At 33.6% G+C, this 21,117-nt stretch overlaps 1 protein-coding gene across 1 annotated transcript in view; it reads right to left on the bottom strand.

The window, feature by feature from the left end:
* LOC145314852 (uncharacterized) overlaps positions 1 to 21,117 on the bottom strand; it is a 68,399-nt gene that overhangs the window by 15,534 nt on the left and 31,748 nt on the right. The window contains exons 12-21 of the mRNA XM_080154933.1: positions 20,936 to 21,066; positions 19,365 to 19,479; positions 18,782 to 18,850; positions 14,067 to 14,116; positions 13,436 to 13,474; positions 12,852 to 12,924; positions 10,057 to 10,116; positions 9,687 to 9,762; positions 4,377 to 4,504; positions 3,961 to 4,071 (exon numbers count right to left, since the gene is read on the bottom strand). Of these exons, the coding sequence (XP_080011059.1) occupies positions 3,961 to 4,071; positions 4,377 to 4,504; positions 9,687 to 9,762; positions 10,057 to 10,116; positions 12,852 to 12,924; positions 13,436 to 13,474; positions 14,067 to 14,116; positions 18,782 to 18,850; positions 19,365 to 19,479; positions 20,936 to 21,066 (852 nt within the window). The remainder of the gene's footprint in view (positions 1 to 3,960; positions 4,072 to 4,376; positions 4,505 to 9,686; positions 9,763 to 10,056; positions 10,117 to 12,851; positions 12,925 to 13,435; positions 13,475 to 14,066; positions 14,117 to 18,781; positions 18,851 to 19,364; positions 19,480 to 20,935; positions 21,067 to 21,117) is intronic.

Below are 21,117 nucleotides of genomic sequence, written 5' to 3'. Positions count from 1 at the left end.
ACTGTTCCGTGCTTTCTCTCATAGTAACTAGTTAACACACCAAGACCCCCCCCCCCCTTCCCTAATTATTATATCTAAATAAACTAAAACTAAAAGAAACATGATCTCTGTTTTTCTTTGTGTCTGTCTGTACCGAGGATTCTAATTATCATCTGTACCGATATAGTTCTCCTTTGCAGTGTAGCTTCTCATGGGTCCTTAGAAGGTTTATTAATATTTTGGGTAATGTACCACCACTTAACCATTCAAGAAAAATCGCCCTTTGAAAACTACAATTGAAAGTTAGGGGTCAACACACCCTCTCTGAAGACCCTTTAGGCCTCTAGAGGAGTAGCCGCTAGTTACAAAATATATATAAATTATTTTATTTCAAAACTTCTCCTTTAAGTAGTTAATGAGAAAACGAAATAATCTGGAAATAATATGTTATCAATCTTTTCCAATTTAATTTTATAACTGTACAAAAAATAATCATGAAGGGATGGAAAATCAGCCATTTATCACACTAGTCCCCAAAGTCCTATAATAGCTTTTTGGGGACTGTTACTGAATTTTGATTGGTTGGTTCATTTGGCTGAGTGTCTAAACCTTTCAACCACTAATTGTAATCTACAGAAGTGGTAATTTTATGTATCATCATTAGGGATATACATCAATCTATCGGCCATTGTCTTATCACTTTAGATCCCTGACAAAAACATCCTCTATCTTTTTACTCAAAACGGATAATATTTTCAATTTAACAAACGATTAATTAATTTGGTTCTTAGAATTGAATTAATTGTAAATCATATCCTCCATAACCTGGGTTCGTTCGTCAGTCCGTCCGTTATGGAGTATGTCCGTAAGTCTATCTGTCAAATCATTAATGTATAGTAGCTTTCGAGATTCGTTCACTTATATTAGTATTTGTTTTTGTGCAATACGATTTTGTCTGAAGCTAAAGATCTCTGAAAATATTGGACTGATTTGGTTATCCTTTTCAGAGAAGCTTTATAAATGTCTTGAGATAATTTAATAATGGTATCCCCTGCCCTTCCCAAAAATCATAATCAAAACAATATTTTCTAGAAATAGATATGGATATTCATCTTAGTTTTCTTTGAACTTTTAAAATTTAATAAAGTCTCAATATTGCATTTGATAGGAACTTTTTACCTGGGTTAAATATTCTGTGTATAATAGTAAGGAATTAATATGAACATCTTACCTGGGTTATATATTCTGTGTATAATAGTAAGGAATTAATATGAACATCTTACCTGGGTTATATATTCTGTGTATGGTACTAAGGAACTAATAGGAGCATCTTACCTGGGTTTAATATTCTGTGTCCCAGGTTGTTCCTAGTATAGGTAGAATTTTTTTTTTGTATTATAAAAATTATACAAAACATACAAAAGTACTATTGTATAATTTTTTTTTAAATTTTGTACAGTAAATTTTTTTTGGCAAAGTCCCCTCGTACATGTTGTATCAATTTTGTATACAATAGTACTTTTATGTTTTTTTATTTATTAGTATATTTTTTTTTGTATATGTTGTACACTTTTTTTTTTATTTTTGTACTAATACCATTTTCCTGATTGTATATCTTGTATTATTATTTTGTACAATAGTATTAATTTCAAAAATTTGGCAGAGTCCAAACATTTTTTTATTTTACTGAATATTTCAATATGTCTCGAAAGTAACAAAAATAATTAGAGTATAATTTGTGGATTTAAAAGAGTTTTTTGTTTCATGCTTATTGTATTTCTTTTTATATACAATAGTACAAAGTTTAGGAAATTTGGTTAAGTCCAAATTTTAGAACTTTGCCTAAAAATGAACATAGTATTGATAGTACTTTTTTTTGTGTGATAGTATTCATTTCAAATTTTTGGACTTTGCTTAAAAATGAACATAGCGTTTATTGTATAATTTTTTTGTATAATAGTATTCATTATAAAAATGTTTTTAAAGTTCCAATTTTGTAGACTCTAACAAAATCTTAAGAATGTATACAATCGAACAATAAAAAATATACCATAACATAAATTTAGATGAGTTCCAAAACTGAGGACATAGGAAATATTTTGAAAAACATTTTTTGAATATCAAAAAGAAATTTTAGAATTTGACAAAAAAATTGTCTAATTCTACAATTTTGATTTTATTTATAAGTACAAAATTTTTTTTTAAGTAAAAAATTTTGGGACTTAATATGTTACTTAATGAAAAAAACCATAAAAGTACTATTGTAGACAAAAATGATACAACATGTACAAGAAAAAAATAAGGGACTGTACAAAATTACAAAAAAATAATACAATAGTACTTTTGTATAATTTTCATAATACAAAAATAATTCTACCTGATATAGTTCAAATTTTTGCTGCTAGGTGTCTCTCACTTGTTAGAAAAACTTTGTTTTTTTGGGGTTTCCAATATATATATGGTTGTTTAAAAATCAAATAAGTAAATCTTATTCAAATTGGTTTCTCATTTCATTGTTTTTTTTCAGTATTTTAAAATATTTCATTTTAAATAATTACAAAATCTAAACTATAGACTCCAGTATACCAAACCTAATCAACTTCAGTAAAGCATGGAAAGGATCATAGCCTAGCCATGATAAGAGTTAAAACATGAGAATCTCTTCACTGAGCTTCCATTATAGAAGTAAAAGATGAGAATATCTCATGTACTCTTATCATTATGAATAGTTTAAATCATGGAAATATCTCCCTTAACTCTATGATATTTTTTTGAGAAAATATAAGTTTTCTAACCCTTAAAGAACCACTTTTGTACTTTTGTATGATTTTCATAATACAAAAAAAATTCTACTTTTACTATGTATTACCTGGGAATTTTTAAAAAAATTTGTAGTATACATTTTTTGCTTCTCGTACTAATTTTAATTTGTATTAATTTTTAATGACTCATACTAATTTTCTAACCTACAGAATCACGGCCGAAAAATGGTTTTAGTATATAATATATGTCTCTTGTACTAACAAAATTTCTCGTACCCTCGTAAGAATTCTTGCATAACGATGGTATACTATTGTAGATCCCACAAATTTTCTATACTATAGTATAACAAAATTGATACAATTTTAGAGTAAGGCCATGTATACTATTGTAAACAAAAATGTATACTAAAAAAAGGATCCGCGTATACAAAGGACCACCTGGGGTATGATAGTAAGAAACTAATAGGAGCATCTTACCTGGGTTATATAATATATATTCTGTGTATGATAGTAAAGAACTAATAGGAACATCTTATCTGGGTTAAATATTCTGTGTATGATAGTAAGGAATTAATAGGAACTTCTTACCTGGGTTAAATATTCTGTGTATGGTAGTAAGGAACTAATAGGAGCATCTTACCTGGGTTAAATATTCTGTGTATGGTAGTAAGGAACTAATAGGAACATCTTACCTGGGTTAAATATTCTGTGTATAATAGTAAGGAATTAATATGAACATCTTACCTGGGTTATATGTTCTGTGTATGGTACTAAGGAACTAATAGGAGCATCTTACCTGGGTTTAATATTCTGTGTATGATAGTAAAGAACTAATAGGAGCATCTTACCTGGGTTATATAATATATATTCTGTGTATGATAGTAAAGAACTAATAGAAACATCTTATCTGGGTTAAATATTCTGTGTATGATAGTAAGGAATTAATAGGAACTTCTTACCTGGGTTAAATATTCTGTGTATGGTAGTAAGGAACTAATAGGAACATCTTACCTGGGTTAAATATTCTGTGTATAATAGTAAGGAATTAATATGAACATCTTACCTGGGTTATATATTCTGTGTATGGTACTAAGGAACTAATAGGAGCATCTTACCTGGGTTTAATATTCTGTGTATGATAGTAAGAAACTAATAGGAGCATCTTACCAGGGTTAAATATTCTGTGTATGATAGTAAGGAATTAATAGGAACATCTTACCTGGGTTAAATATTCTGTGTATGATGATAAGGAACTTATTGGAACATCTTGAAATAATTCAGTTGATGTAAAATTATCAACTCTTGCTCCTTCTAGTGTGGAAATCAGCACCTAAAAGAAGTAAGGATTACAATATCGATATAGCAAAAGTTTTAGACTTGATTATAGATAATTTACACAAATGACATAATGCATGCATTGTGTTTAATCGTTATAGGAATCACTATTTTAAAAATCAAATAGATTACATAAAAATTTAAGAATATAAAAACATAATTGTCATATTAACAAAATTAAAGTTGCTATGCTTAACTTAGAAAGCAATACTTTACGGTCCTACCTAAGAAAGCTCATTAAATACTACAATTTCATTCATCAACATTTTTCATTCTATATATCTAACATAATTTCCATACCTCATATTTAGTAATATTTCCATTTGCTTGTAGTGGTGGTGTCCATTCCATAGTAATGTATTTTCCATCGTTGTAAATGTCGTCTTTTGCACCAGAAAATGAAATATTTCTTGGTTTAGTTGGTACACCTAAAATTAGTAATTAATTTATTAAGATGATGAAGAATATATGTACGTGGATATTATGAAAGGGTATCATTGTCGACAGTTTTGCTTGCTATGTCTTCTCTCATTTATTGGTCATTTCGTTTTTCCAGTAGAAGGGGAGGGGATATTGTTATTTTAGCCCACTAAGAGGTTTACTTTATTTAAGAACATGAAAGTCTGGTGTCAGATCCAAGTAATAATAAACCCATTATTTATTAATAATTAAGATATAATTCATGGATGCAGGGATAGATAATACAATAATATTAATTTCTCTTTACTTTGCAAAGGCTTCATAAATCTTAAGGGATATGATAAATTGATTAATAAATTGATTAATATATGTACGTGGATATTATGAAAGGGTGCTGGTACAAATGGTCCGCTCCCGTACAAGAGTACAAGCGCCAGCGGGAACACCTTGGACAAGATCAACAAGTGTGGCAAAGAGACCAGGAGCCCGGAGAAGACATATTTCTTGGAGGTGTACTCTGTTCAAGGGGAACCAAAAAGAGCTCTTTTTTTGGGAACGGAGGGGGAAAGCACTAGCCGAGCTTTTTCCCTCGTTAAAAACATGTAGGCGAAACACCATTACTGCAACAGACGAAAGGAGGAGAAGGGAGAGAGAGATTGAGATAAATTTACAGACCATACATCCAAACCCGGGACCAAGAGACAAGACAGAGGAGGGGAAGAGAGCCAGACGAGAAAGGAGGAAGGAGAAACGGAATGAAAAACGCAGAGCCAGAATAAACACAACTAGTCAAAAGAGCTTATTAAATGTGATAACATGGAACGTCCAACGAGTATCATTGAGACAGAGGAACAGGAGACGACTGAGAGAGATAGCGGAGAAAGCAAATAAGAACAATTGGGATGCAGTGCTCCTCTCAGAGGTCAATGGAGAGGGACAAGGCACCATATGGCTTGGAGAGGACGAAAAATTAATTGCTATAGTCCACACAAATAAAGCAGCCATATTATTGAGAGGTCAAACTTTACAAGCTTGGTGTGAACAAGGACAAATAACCAAGCATAGTCAACGGTCAATTTCAATTAAAACAATGGGCCATTCCCTCACCTCCACATACTTGCCTGTCTGGAGGGGGAATAATGAGGCAGAGATTGAGGAAGCCAAAGAGGACCTGAGGCTTCATATACAGTGGGCCAACAAGGACGAAGTGTTAATTGTTGGCGGCGATTTTAACGCACACATTGGAGGAAACGAGGACAGAGCAAATATTTGCGGCAAATTTGGACTCAGAGAAACAAACAGACAGGGACAGGAGTTACTAGATTTTTGTGAAGAAAACAATTTATGCTATGTGAACAGTTTTTCAAATCATAAACGGAGAGGCATATGGTTCAACCCAGCGCTACGCAGATGGTACGAATTGGACGGGTTCTTGATGAAGAACAACCAGAGACATAATTTAGTCAGGAAAATTTGCACCTTGGGCGAATTTTCCCTGTCAGACCATAAACCAAAGAGGATGACATTAGTGATAAATAAACCAAAGAAAAAAATTTACACGAACAGAAAAAAGACGCCAAAAATCAACTGGGAACGACTGAAAGATGATGAGATTGCTACAAGATACAGAGACAGAGTTGAATTACTATTAGAGGAACAGGAGAGAACAGAGCCATATGTAGGAGACAGCAGAACAAAATGGAACGAGCTGACAGAGGTTGTAACCAAAGCAGCTGAAGACATCTGTGGTACCCAAGAAAAAAAGGTCTTAAATCCATGGATGGCAGGCAGAGAAGGAGAGATAGAAAGACTAAGAGCAAACATCACTGGCAAGCTGACTCAAAGAAACGACCTAATGGAGAGACAGAGAGAAGCAGACACACAACAAGAAGCTGACATAATAAACCTGGAACTACAGCAGACAAAAGATCAACTAAAACAGGCAAGAACAGAACTACAGAGAAAGACCAGACAATGGGAGAAAGACTGGTGGTCAGACATTGTTGATGAGTGTAAAGAAGCTGGCGAGAGAGGAGACACAGGAGCAGTTTACAAGAAACTGAAAGAACTAGGGACCAGAGGCATGACACGAGCACCTGAATCAACTAATCTTACAAAGGAGGAATTCAAGGTTCATTTTCAAAAAATTTCAAAGGACCGGTTTGAAAATGATCCTGAAGAGATGGAGGCCACAGCCGACTTAGTTGAAGATATCAGTGAAACTGAAGAAGCTACTAGGGAAGCTGAGATCCTGAATGCCACACCATCCAGGGAAGAAATCCTAAAGGAGATGAAGAAGATGAAGGAATCAGCTCCAGGAGAGGACGGAGTAAGGCTCATATACCTGTTTAAGGGTGGGCCAGAAGTCATAGAGAAAGTTATAGAGATAGTTCAGTTTATGTTCGAGTATGGAGCTGAAAAATGGGAAGATAGCTTGAAATCCGGTTTGGTTATCCCACTTTTCAAAAAAGGCGACAGAAACAATGTGAATAATTACAGAGGAGTATGCCTGTTAGCCATGGGTTCCAGGATCCTGGCAAGAATCATGGCCAGCAGGTTGAGAGTATGGTCAGAAAACCTTAAACTAATTGACGACGACCAAGCAGGATTCAGGAAAAATAGATCCACCTGTGACGTAACTCAGATGATGTACAGAATTCAAGAGGACACCAAGGACCTGATAAAGAGAGCTGACGCTGCAGATATAACCATAGAGGAAGGAGAAATGCCGGGGGCCAGACTGCTGGACTTAAAGAAAGCTTACCCGAGAGTAAACAAACCGATGTTATGGAAGATCCTACAGAAATACGGAGCTAGAGGTAAAGGACTCAGAGTTATCATGGATTTACATGAAACCACCTTTTACAAAATTAAGAGTAGAGAAGGCACAAGTGAGAGCTGGGTGCCCCAGAGAGGTCTCCGAGAGGGTTGTCCATCCTCTCCAGTGCTTTTTAATATATTCCACCAAGTGGTTATGAGACAGGGAGCCAAGGCACGGAAAAGAAAGGCGGACGAAACAGGACTTGAAGTTGGCATTAGCTACTGCTGGATCCCAGGTAGCACTTTTCCCAGCTCGGTTAAATGGGAAAAGAGTGGTAATTCAGAGGCAAAAAGAATAAGGATTGATAAAGGACTCTTTGCTGATGATACCACCATAGCTGGCAAGAAAAAAGAGCTGGAACAAGGAGTTCAGGAAACAAAGAAAATTATGAACAAGTTTGAAGAACGGAATAACGATGACAAAGAAGAAGAACTAAACTTTGGAAGGGAGGACAGCAGCAAAATTAGGATGCTAGGCTGTTACATGGGAGAGACTGAGGACACTAAACAGAGAATAAAGAGAGCCGGAGCTACATGGTTCAAGGTCAAGAATAGACTGAAAGGATCTAAGTTATCCAAAACCATGCAGGCAAGAGTTATAGAGGCTTGCGTCGAATCAACCTTATTATTTGACTGCCAAGCTAGAACCTGGCAGGTGACGGAGATTAACAGATTGCAGCGGACAATGGACAAGAAATACAGATGGCTTTGGAGTAAGAAGATAAAACCCCCACTTATCCAAATGCAGGAGGATGGTTACAATATGCAGGATGTCAGAAATGAGCTAAACGTAAAGTCAGTCAGATGGAAAATTGAAAAAAGAGTTTTGGAGAGAATTGGGCATGTGTTCAGAATGGACGACGACAGGACAGTGAAAGCTGTAGTTCTAGGCTGGATGGAGGATCTGGAAAGCTATGAGAAAGTCCCAGGTAGGAAAAGAAAGACGATCCTTTACTGGAAAAGACTTTTGAGAGAGGCTGGGATTGACTGGACACAGATAGGCCAGTTAACAGAGGACAGATCTTACTGGAAAGCAACTGTCACGGAGAGAATGAACCACTTACATGCTTGGGAGAGGAGCAGAGGAAAGAGGACAGAGGACATCCCAGGCCAGAGAAATGTCGAGAGGGATCCAGAGGAAGAGTTTATTTGCAGCTACGAAGACTGTGGATTAAAGTGTGAAAGCAAAACAGGTCTTATCATTCACAGAAAACGAGTCCATGAGAAATCTAACCACAAAAACTTATTCTCCTGTGAGAAATGTGGTGAAAATTTCGATTTCAAAGGATACCTGAAAAATCACATAAAGGTCTGTACAGGTATCAGGTCATTAAATCCAGAGACAAGAACATGTGACAAGTGTAGCAGGACAATTTCTAAGAAAAATTTTAGCCAACACAGAAAGAGCTGTAATCCAGAGCCGGAGGTTGCAGCAATAGGTCAGAGAACAGAGAGAATTCCTTGCGAATATTGTGGTGGAAATATATCAAAACCGAATATAGCAAGACACAGAAAGAAGTGCAGAAATGGTGACGGGTAGTGTCTTACGAGACAGAAAACCCTATCAAGATCAAGATTATGAAAGGGTATCATTGTCGACAGTTTTGCTTGCTATGTCTTCTCTCATTTATTGGTCATTTCGTTTTTCCAGTAGAAGGGGAGGGGATATTGTTATTTTAGCCCACTAAGAGGTTTACTTTATTTAAGAACATGAAAGTCTGGTGTCAGATCCAAGTAATAATAAACCCATTATTTATTAATAATTAAGATATAATTCATGGATGCAGGGATAGATAATACAATAATATTAATTTCTCTTTACTTTGCAAAGGCTTCATAAATCTTAAGGGATATGATAAATTGATGTTACCCCAAACTATATGATAAATAAAATTGCCCCCCTTAAAAATGAAATCATTATTAGATAAGTTTGAACACTATTACTTTGTATGGGAAAATAAATATTTCAATCCCCCCCCCCCCTAAGAAAAATAGCAGATCGCGTGGTAGAATGGGGTGGATGGGAGGTATCGTTATTTTATCTAGCTGCGAGTTTTACGGATATAGTCCTTTCCACGACATCCCTCCCTAAGGAGCGATTCTTCGTATTTTTAAAATGGCTTTTTATAGGTTATTTTAGGTTAGGTTAGGTTATATTGTGTTAGGTGATTGCCCCACAGGGTTAGGTAAATGGCCCCGCAGGGTTAGAGCCCCCCGCAGGGGCTAGAAATAGGAGAAAAGCTACTGTGAAAAATACGAATAATCGCTCCTTATGGAGGGATGTCGTGGAAAGGACTATACCCAGTTTTACTTCTTCAGAGTAGATAAAAATCTGGACCAACATCAAAGTAATAATAATTCGGTTTATACCTTGTTCAGTTCTGAAGGTAACAGTCTCCCCCCAAGCTCCAACCTGACCTTCGTGGGTTTTGTATCGCATTCTCAACTATATCAAACAAATAGGTTTTAGATCATGGATCTTAAGGGATAAGACAATTGACATAAATAAAAATACATTCCCATTAATAATAAACAAAAATACCCTTTCAGTAAATGGCTGTTGGTTAAAAAGTTTGAACACTAACAGTTTGGAGATCAACAGAATTAAACCTCAATGAAATAGTCAAAGTTTTTGAGATCTGGAGATTGAAACTTTTTGGACAGCTATTAAATGTTTTCCTTTTTTCCCCGGTTTTTGAGCGAATTTTATTTGTAAAATTTCTATTTGAAAACCATTTACCTTATAGTTAGTATTAGCAGTCAAGTTTTTCAATTTATGGTCAACATATTTGTAGCCAATCTAAAATTAAATAAATACATATTTGATATCGTATTTTAAGATCAAATTTTAAAAAAACGAATAAATTAGTAAACAAAAATACACAAAAAATAACATTATTTCTCGTATTCATTCGGATCCGGTGGATAGGAACCGGTTCTCATCCATACAAAAAAAACTATGTCTAGCAACGTATTATATCCAGCTTTCTACGAATATACAAATGTACAATCATGAAATTAAAACTGAAGGCACGGGCTAAAAAAACTGGTTTTAATCTTATGATTGTACATTCTATATCCGCGGAAAGCTGTTTATAATACGATGCGAGAAATAACTATTCTCGCATTCATTTAAAACCGACTAATATCCGGTGAATTAGAATCGGTTCTAATCTAAACAAAAAATTATATCCAGTTTTCTACGAATATAAAGCCAGTTTTTTCAGCCTGTGCCTTCGGCATCTCGGGGCTAAAAAAGCTGGTTTAATCTTATAATTGAACATTTTATATCCGCGGAAAGCTGTTTATAATGCGATGCGATAAATACATAACTATTGTACAGTTTCTTTGGTGTACTTTTTATTATAATTCATCGTCTATGATAACTAGATAACGTCGTAAATCAAATTGTACACAAATTTTTAAATAGCGTGGCTATTCTTCAAGCGCAGTCAATTAAGGTGTAATGCCTATTTGAGATTATGAGATAATTACTGGTTTATTTTTACCGTTGACAATTTCAATAAAACTATAAAAAACATTTGTTTTAATTACAGTTCAGAACAGGTTCTTATCTAGAGGAAATATGTTGAATCTGGAGCCGTGATAGAAAAAAGTTCATTTCACAAACAAATTTAGTTTTTGCTGCGCCAATTATGCACAACACGGACCTTGTTTTAAAATAAACATTTTATATTGTTTGTCTCCCAGAGATTTATTTAAAAACACGATGTCTTGTTGATTGATTTAAAACACTCCTGTTTTTTTTTTACAGATGTCTAAGAGGAAAATTTGTGGGAAATTTTTAAAAAATTTTCTACGTTATTGACAATGGACAATAAATTGATGTACATTGTACATCCCCTATGATGATACACAAATTAGTGTTTGAAACGTTTGAACACTAAACTTAATGAATCTACCAATTAAAATTCACTAGTGTCCCCAAAAATAATAAGCCAACGAATAAGAAAATGTTACTATAAAACTTTGGTGGTGACTATAATGTAATTAACAGCCCATTGTCCCCTCTCTCTCTGTGGCTCTTTAAACTCTATGTGTTGGTACATTAGTTATTTGCTATTATCGTACCGTTAAGAATTGTGCCTACTGCTGTTATGTCAGATGGGTGGGTTTAGAAATTACATTGGAGGAATGTATTGGCAAAATATATACGCAATTTTTGCGTGTTATAATCAACCATCACCCAGGATATTAATCAGACATTTAATTCCAGTTTTTATTAATCTATTTAAAGATATGATATTAAGCAAAATGGAAAAAAAATCCTACGTAAATTGTTTCTCATCTGTTGCTATCGAAGTGGTACTTATAAGCAGAAACTATGATGTGCTTGAAGTGCAAATACTCTATACATTGGGTATAGTAGCTCACCTGTCCATTAGTTTATCACACTATAATGAAGTTATTGATATTTTTATAGCTGTGCTACCTATTTAAAATAATTTATTTTGTAAGATTCAACTTAAATGCAGTTGAGTTTCTCATATTTTTAAATGATAATTGTTGTCTCTATCCCTCAGCCCTTCTTTAATACTTTATAAATTATCATCTGTACAGAAAAACATGTATTTATATGGCTTTAAAAATAACAAATTTACTTTTTATCAACGTAAGTCTTACTTAAACAAATTATGTAAAGCCGGAATAAAACAACCAGCCAATTAGGTCGAAATTAATTTTGAGGTAGAGAAAAAAATCATTAGTTTATGTCCAAAATGTTTTGGGCTCCCATGAACTCGTTCGATGGGATAAGGGGGGGGGGGCGAGTGTCTGTCAAATACACCCCCCCTCCCCACCCCAACTCTCAGACATCCCTGTTGTTTCACACAAACATACTAGAGACATACAAATACCCCCCCCCCACCCCAACTCTCAGACATCCCTGTTGTTTCACACAAACATACTAGAGACATACAAATACCCCCCCCCCCCCCACCCCAACTCTCAGACATCCCTGTTGTTTCACACAAACATACTAGAGACATACAAATACCCCCCCCCCCCACCCCAACTCTCAGACATCCCTGTTGTTTCACACAAACATACTAGAGACATACAAATACCCCCCCCCCCCCACCCCAACTCTCAGACATCCCTGTTGTTTCACACAAACATACTAGAGACATACAAATACCCCCCCCCCCCCCCACCCCAACTCTCAGACATCCCTGTTGTTTCACACAAACATACTAGAGACATACAAATTACAAATTTCAGAAATAAAATCTTTTCTCGTATTCATTGTACAATCCTAAGATTAAAACCACTTTTTTTAGCCCGTGCCTTCGGCACCTCGGGGCTAAAAAAACTGGTTTCAATCTTATAATAGTACATTCTATATCCACGGAAAGCTGTTTATAATACGATGAAAGAAATAACTATTTTATAGTAACTACGGCAGCTGTGTTAGAAAGGTGAAATAAATTTACATGTGACATGGACCACACAATGTAAAACTTTATATTATCTGAGGACTCGAAGACAAAGGTTGTGCAATAAAAAACTAGTTACCTCTGTTAGTTGGCAAGTTTCATTTGAATATTCTTGACATAACTCTAACTCGTAACTTTCAATCAAACTTTGCCTAAAATTATACTGAGATTTACAGACGAAAAATCAATCAAAAATCTTCAAGCCAACCCCACAGAAGATTCAATAGGGTCGCAAAGGAGGTTCAAATATTAGCCCTCTGGGAAAAGTAGGGAGGTAGAGGATATTGAGCTGTTTTTTAAACTATGCCCCAAAGTTTTATAATAACGCTTTTTAATTCGTTGTTTTAACAACTTTTGAGAATTGATATTGATATTTGATATTGAATTTATATTGGTTGGTTCATCAAGTTTGGTGACCAAACTTTTAAACCACTAAATTAAATTTACAGTGGGGGTATTTTGTGTATCGTCATTGGGATGAACATAAATATAACTAAGGTTTATACCCCCCCTTATAATATCAATAAACGCCATTATAAAAAAATGTCAATATCAATGCTATTATTATGTTAACTTCAATAGAAAACAGTAAATAACACCAAGAACCAAGAGAATAATAATGGATTGAAAAGTGACCCAATAAGTCAAGGATCAAATTCATACCTGTTTCTACAGGAGACTTGCCAATGTACGTCTGCAGTCCTAAACAAAAGATTTTATTTTAAAATATATAAATATAATAATGATAAAATATTCAATTGATAAAAAACCAATGACCTTCTTTTCTATTTTAATTTAACTATGACAAATATATTATAACAATTATTTTGGAGTGTTACAGTCTAATCTCCAAAAATTTATAGAAACGGTTATCAGGACCAAACAGAGGGTTCACTATAAAGGAGTACAATATCGGTTCAGTGGTTAAAGAAATTCTTCGGAAAAGACAAAAAGACAGACATTTGTTACTTTTATAGAAAAGGAAAGTTAATATTTTTAGAAATTCATTACGAATATGCATTGAGATAAAAATAATGAAATTACATTTTTTGATTTTATGTTTATTTTAGTTGGAATAAAAAAAGATGTAAAATCGAAGCATATATATAAAAATAAGTAATTATTTTTGAAAGTTTAAATAACAGACAGACGATAAGCATGTATTAAGTTGTGCAAAGGTCTTAAAAGAATATTAAATATCTTTATTAAACAGCAGTCGAGAAAAAAAAATTTTCCCCGAAAGTGTTATGAACTGACTAAAGGACTAAATGGACAGAGCAAGTGAGATACTTACGTTATGCTTGGTAGGACTCGAACTGTATCCACCTTGCCTACCTCTTCATACTGAAATAATATAATAATTAATTTCAAAACATGCATTTATAGTAAACATATAATTTCCCACTCTAACTTTTCTTAAAGAATGAATTTACTTTGATGTATAACGTAGATCTTGCACTAGATTTTCATGTTCTCTAATAAAGAGAAACGTGAAGCTGGCTGTAGTAACAATCTCCCTCATTTTCTCACCCCCCTCCTCCCGAACAGACCAATAAATGAAAGGAAAATAGCAACCTAAATTGACGACAATTTTTGTCCTGTCTTAACCCATTAATGACAATAGGGTCTTAAACGACGCACAAATTCAAACCTATACTATCACTCTATTTTTTTATGCTGTCCTTTTTAAATGTTTGTAAATAACTGAATAGAGCTTCAAGTTTTGTCCTCTACATTGCTTGGGCTCTCACTTAATTCGATGACCAGATGAAATCATATTTTCATGGCAGAAGTGGAAAAAAATTGAAAAAATTTCCACACCAGGTCTAACTTTTTTCTATTAAAGAATTAAAACATACTTATTTATAATTAATTATAGCATTTGTTATATATTTTTAGTTTCTGCTAAGTTTTCTTTAATTTTAGTTAGTTTACATACTTTTTTTTGATAAATTGTTGTGCGTCGTATTCGACGCATTCGGACTAATCATTTTAGCCATTGCGTCCTTTTTGACCTTATAGGACTAATCATTTTAGGATTTTACTGTATAATCTCCTATAATCTACTAGTTGCTACGCCCCTAACCTCTAGGACGTGTGGGGGATGTCAGGAAAATAGCTTAAAACCATCCCAAGGTATTTATAAAGCTTCCCTGATAAGTAAAACCAATTCAGACCTTCAATTTCTGTAATCTTTGGCTTGAGCCAAAAAACCTTACTACTTTATAGTATGGAATACAATACAAGCAGCGGCTACGCCCCTAGAGGCATCTAGGGCCCTTTAGATTGCAGGGGGAGTCGAATCCCCTCTTTCAATTACAATTTTTTAAAGAAAAAGTTTTTTTTTTAATTTCGGGTTTTTTTATTTTCTAGGGATGATTTCTCTTAAGGGATGGTGGTGGTACCCTCCTTCAAAATAGTTATAAACCTTACCAGGACCTAGTAGAAGCTACCTTGTAACGGAGCACCATATAGGTTCAGTGGTTAGCAAGGTCCTTTGGTACACACACAAAGACATACAATAACATGTTACTTTATTTTAAGGATATAAAAGTAGTAGCGCAGATAATCTACAACTAGGGTCTGTCTGTACGTCCACCTGTCTGTATTTCCATACTTGCATCCAAATAAATAATAGCTACCTTACAACTAGGGAATGTATGTATGTCTGTCTATATATCCAAAATTACAGCCAATTAAAGACTGTAAATATGTTTATACTTCCGTAATTTTTATTGCAGCCTAGCTGTTAATATATTCATAAAAATAGCGCAAATACTCTACAATTATGGTCTGTCTGTACATCCGTCCGTCTGTATATATATAATTGCATCCAAATAATTAACAACTACGCTACAACTAAGAAATGTATTGGTTAGGGATCTAAAATAGTAAGTCAATGACCGATAAATTGATGTACTTACTCAGGGATATTATACCATAAAATCTTTCTGTAGATTACATTTAGTGGTTGAAACATTTGGACACTTAATAAACCAACCAATCAAAATACAAATACAATTCCCCACAGTTGGTAAGACAACAAATAAGAAAAAGTTATTTAAAACTTTAAGGATTAACAGGGGCTGGAGGGGGGGGGGGCGAGGGGTTGTCATGTATTGGGTTGTTCAATATAATTGTCGACAAAATCATATTTCTTTGCTAAACATTGTAATAAAGTGAAAGGGTATCTATCTGTGTATCTGATTAACTGATATGCTTCTTTTTTTACTTTGTAGCTTCTCATAGGTCCTAGGAAGGTTTACAACTATTTTTGGGGAGGTTATCTCCACCCTCTAAAGAGAAATCGCCCCTTGAAAAAGACCCGCCAACATAAGAAAAAATAGAATTAACTTAATGAAATTAATTCTTTTTAAATAAAAAATATTGTTGTTGAATTCAATGACCTCTCCCCATCTCAAGTGCTCCTAAAGGCCTCTAGGGGCGTAGCCACTAGTACTAAATAATTATATTCTGAATTGTTTCATACAGACGAATGGACGTACAGACCGACACTGATTGTAGAGTATCTGTGTTATGTATCCTTTTAATAAAGTAACAGGATATACTTTCTACATGTGTCTGTGTGTTGTGTACCAAGGGATCTCACTAACTACTGAACCGATATGGTTCTCCTTTACATGGTAGCTTCTCATAGAACCTGGTAAGGTTTATAAATATTTTGGGGGAGAGTACCACCACCCTCCAAAGAGAAATCGCCACTTAAAAAAGACCCCCAACACAAGAAAAAATAGAATGAACTTAATGAAATTAATTCTTTTTAAATAAAAAATAAAAAATATTGTTGTAGAATTCAATGACCTCTCCCCATCCCAAGTGCCCCTAAAGGCCTCTAGGGGCGTAGTCACTAGTACCAAATAATTATATTCTGAATTGTTTTATACAGACGAATGGACGTACAGACAGACAATAATTGTAGAGTATCTGTGTTATGTATCCTTTTAATAAAGTAACAGGATCTAAATACATTCTACATACATGTGTCTGTGTGTACTAAGGGATCTCACTAACCACTGAACCGATATGGTTCTCCTTTACATTTTAGCTTCTCATAGGACCTGGTAAGGTTTATAACTATTTTAGGGGAGAGTACCACAACCGCTCTAGGAGAAATCACCCCTAGAAAATAATAAACCCCTCTCATTATTTTTTAAAAATTTTTCTTTAAAAACAGTAATTGAAAGAGGGGGTTTGACTCCCCCCAAACCCAAGGGTCCCTGGATGCCTCTAGGGGCGAAGCCGCTGCTAGTATAGTGTTCCATACTATAAAGTAGTAAGGTTTTTGTCTGAAGCTAAAGATTATAGAAATTTCGGGTCTGAATTGGTTTTACTTATAAGGAAAGCTTTATAAATATCTTGGGATGGTTTTATGCTATTTTTCTGACATTCCCCACCCACCCTAGAGGTTAGGGGCGAAGCAACTAATAGATTATACAGTAAAAGCCTAAGATGATTAGTCCGATATGGTACAAAATAGACGCATGGGAAAAATGATTAGTCCGAATGCGTCGGAAACGACGCAAAAAAAAAACTTCTTTGGTATGCCACAAATCAAAAAATCTAAAAATACAAATGTCTTACAATCCCTTAAGGAAGCTGTGTTTAAAATTTCAAGTGATTCTGACGACAGGGGGGAAGTTCGGCACTAATGGGTTAATATTCTAAGAAGATATTTGTTTTTATTGTACATTTTTAAAAGCGAAGCTTTTCTATAATTAGGGTCGGTCCTTCCGTCCGTCCGTAACGGATAGCTTTCTTCGTTAATTTAGGCATGTTAGAATTGTCCTATCGATTTCAAACTTTGCATGGTGATTCCTGCAGTAGTTAGGTACGATTTAGAAAGCATAGCAACTCTATAATCATTACCAAAATGTCCGTACTTCCATTTTAAACATGTTGATTTTTTTACTTTTTTAACAACAAATTTTTATATGATCTAATTATCCGATTGATCTGATTTTTTGTATACTGATTCCTGGGACAACAAAGTACAATATTATAAGCGAAGCAACTCTGTAATTAAGTCCTAAAAATGTAAGTATGTCCATAAACATTATTCTGTATCAAGCAGTTTTTCAACAAATTTACTTACAATTTTGCATCGACTCTCATACATTTATATTCTGATTATTCAGTTCTGACACTATACAAGTGTTAATGTCCGATTGTCCTACCGTTTCAGCGCTTCGCTTTTATGGATGTTGTCATCCTTGTTCTTTGTTAGGTTTCTGACCAATTGTAAGAAATATACAAAATTTTTATATTTAATGCAAAAAAATATGAAAACTAATGACTTTTTCAAAATTCTAGACAAATTCTATTTGTGAATAAAATACATTTTGTATTCTTTAAAAAATAAAAATAAAAGTTAAATTTATTAGATTTTTAATAGTTATCTATATTTATTAAGTGCTGCTATGTCTGGTGCGTGTTTGTCTGTGCGAACCCCGAAAAAGGTCGTGCAATCAAAGGGTTTATTTCCTATTAGGATTTATTAATTAAATGTTAAGGGTGTTCAACATACAAAAAGAGTCTGCGGCAGCTTACCTTAAAGTGTCTAGTCGAGCGCAGAAACCCCCTTCCCTCTTATTATGAAATAAATTGATGATAAAATAAAAAATCTCTAACAAAAAAAAATTTTGTGCGCCTCGCGCGCATTTTTAATACTAAATATTTAATAAAATCAAATTATCCCCCCAAAAAATTTTACCCCGGGGGTAAACTTTTTTTTTTGGGGGGGGGGGGTAAACTAAATTTACACCTGCCAACATATTTCAGGGGTTAAAATTTTTTTTTTTTTGGGGGGGGGGGTAAAAGAAAAGCTTGTTTTGGGTAAAGGTTTATTCATTTGAAAAAGAATAACAAAATCATGGATGGAATAACGTATAATTGGAAGGTGATTTATAATGCAGATTTTCCTTTCTTCTACAGCTTTACAGACCTACGTACTGACAGACGGACAGACAGACAGTTAATAATAATAAATACCTTATGAACTAAACACTCAGCCCAATTGATTCCACTTGAAAACCCTTTTCTATTGGCTCCAACACCAACCTAACCAAAAAATGTATTAGTTTAAATCACGAAACCTCAGTAAACCTCTGTGAGACTAATCTATATTAAGTTGATTTTTTGTTCGTATATCCGGCCTTAATATACTTTATTTATATCATATCAAATATAATAATAATATCGTAGTTTTATTTTTCATATCATAGTATAGACATATTAATATGAATAAAAAGTTATAAGATTAAATCCAGATTATTAAGCCTTGAGAGTCCAAAGGTCCGGACTAACAAAACTGGCATTCAATATTATTATTTTCCTTTTAAAATTAGTAGAAATCTGGGCATAGTACGATACGACACAGTATGGCTTAGAACCGGTTCTAATCCAGTCGATATTAATAGGTTTGAAAGCCATACTGGAATTTATATTCGTTTGTTCAAAAACTCAATATAGTAATAATCTACAAAAGGGGCAATCATCATTGGACAATGAGATTATATCAATGTAAGGTCAATTGTCTTATTTCGTAATATCCCTTGATCAGTAATAAATTTACCGTATATTGTTCTGTAGAATTGAAAGGTAGCTTGAATGAGTATATTTCTGTTTCATGTTGTACAGGTATTGTTTGCCAGGACAGTTTTCCTGTACAGGATTCCAACAGGTTCGACCTAAATTGTGAATAGATCAATCCAATCATATAAAGTATTTAGTGAGCTTTTTTGGGGTTTAATCTTTAACCCTCCCACCAGTCAAGCAAAGAACTCCCATTAATGTTTTGAAAAAGTAGTTTGCTAATTACTTTAGATCAAGTTAAGTTTGTTTATATTTGGAACTGGATAGCCTCGCCGTGTTAGGCTAACATAGGAATAGGACCAGTAGGGATGAGTCCTCCGCAGGGGATAGGCAAAGGGAAAACTAACCCACCTAAGGCATTTACCATTTAAAAAAAACAAAAAACAATGAAGTTTTGTTAAACAATTTACGGGAAAGCACCAAATATTTATCATTATTGGTACAGACAGTTTTCCCCTCTGCATTACGGAGGGACTGACGTAAAGGCATACAAAATTAAATTATATATGAGATTTGCTACAAAAAAGGAAGGAATAAAAAATGAATAAAGAAGCTTAAAAGAATTAATATAAAATAAACATAATTTGCATAAAAATTTAATTTGAAGTAGAGAGGTCGAGTTACGAGTACATAAAACAAATTCAGCTAAAACAATTAAATAGATTTAGGAAAGATTTCTTATTAATGCTGAATGAATTTTATATTCCAAAAGATTATAAAAAGTAGATGATAAAAGGTATTAGCTTGTTTATTATAATCGTTAATAAGAATATATGAAGGTTTTTTTAAATATAAGAAAATAAAATAAATTCATAAAATAGCCAATAGCTAAATCAGGAACTTTTGGAAAAACCGGGTTTTAAGGCATAATAAATAACAGGATTTAAGGCATAATAAATAACAGGTTTTCAAAATGAAAACAGTAAAAGTGTCGAACTATGACGTCAGAAAAAATTAACAATCAACCAATGAGAGGCCGCTATATATTTTACCACAGTGAATACTGGCTTCTTATTGGTTAATTGTTAATTTTTTCTGACGTCATAGTTCGACACTTTAACTGTTTTCTTTCAAAATATATAAAGCATTTTATATAAATGATTTTGATAAAGACATTTCTCTTGAAAAACCATATATAAATATAATTAAATTTTTTTTAGTTATATGATTGATTAACTAATAATTTAATTTAATTGGATTACTACTTGGAAATATTATGTTATATAGAAATATTTTATTCTGATTTTCTTGGTAACAATTGATAAATGTATTATTTGAATAAACCTAATTTCTGATATTTTAACTCTCCATCTCTAGTTTATACAAAGTGCTAAAATAAATAGTGGCAAATAGAGTCAAAGTTTTTATAGTAAATATGTTGTAATTGATTTTTATTAATTTTGCAAATATTTTAAAGAAGTTTTATCTAGTAACTATACAAAAAGGTTTTTTAAACAAGACATAATAATTTATAACTTGGTATCTGTCTATATCCGTATATATAAGAACTAATTTATAATACAGTAAATGATACTTTTTATGCATGTTTACCTGCATTGCATCCATAGAACAGTGTAGGAGTCCACCTGACTATCCTGGATACCCTTACTGTCATGGATGCCATTGTTTTCCTGGATGCTCTTGCTAGCCACATTTCTCCAACTTATATCATAGTCTGAATCCTGGATATATATCTAAATTTAGCAAGGGACAAGTTACCAGGATTTTGCAGT

This window comes from Acartia tonsa, chromosome 3 (genome assembly GCF_053477335.1).
Source record: "Acartia tonsa isolate MP-2025a chromosome 3, ASM5347733v1, whole genome shotgun sequence".
NCBI lineage: Eukaryota > Metazoa > Arthropoda > Copepoda > Calanoida > Acartiidae > Acartia > Acartia tonsa.
This window is presented reverse-complemented; position numbering and strand designations above follow the sequence as displayed.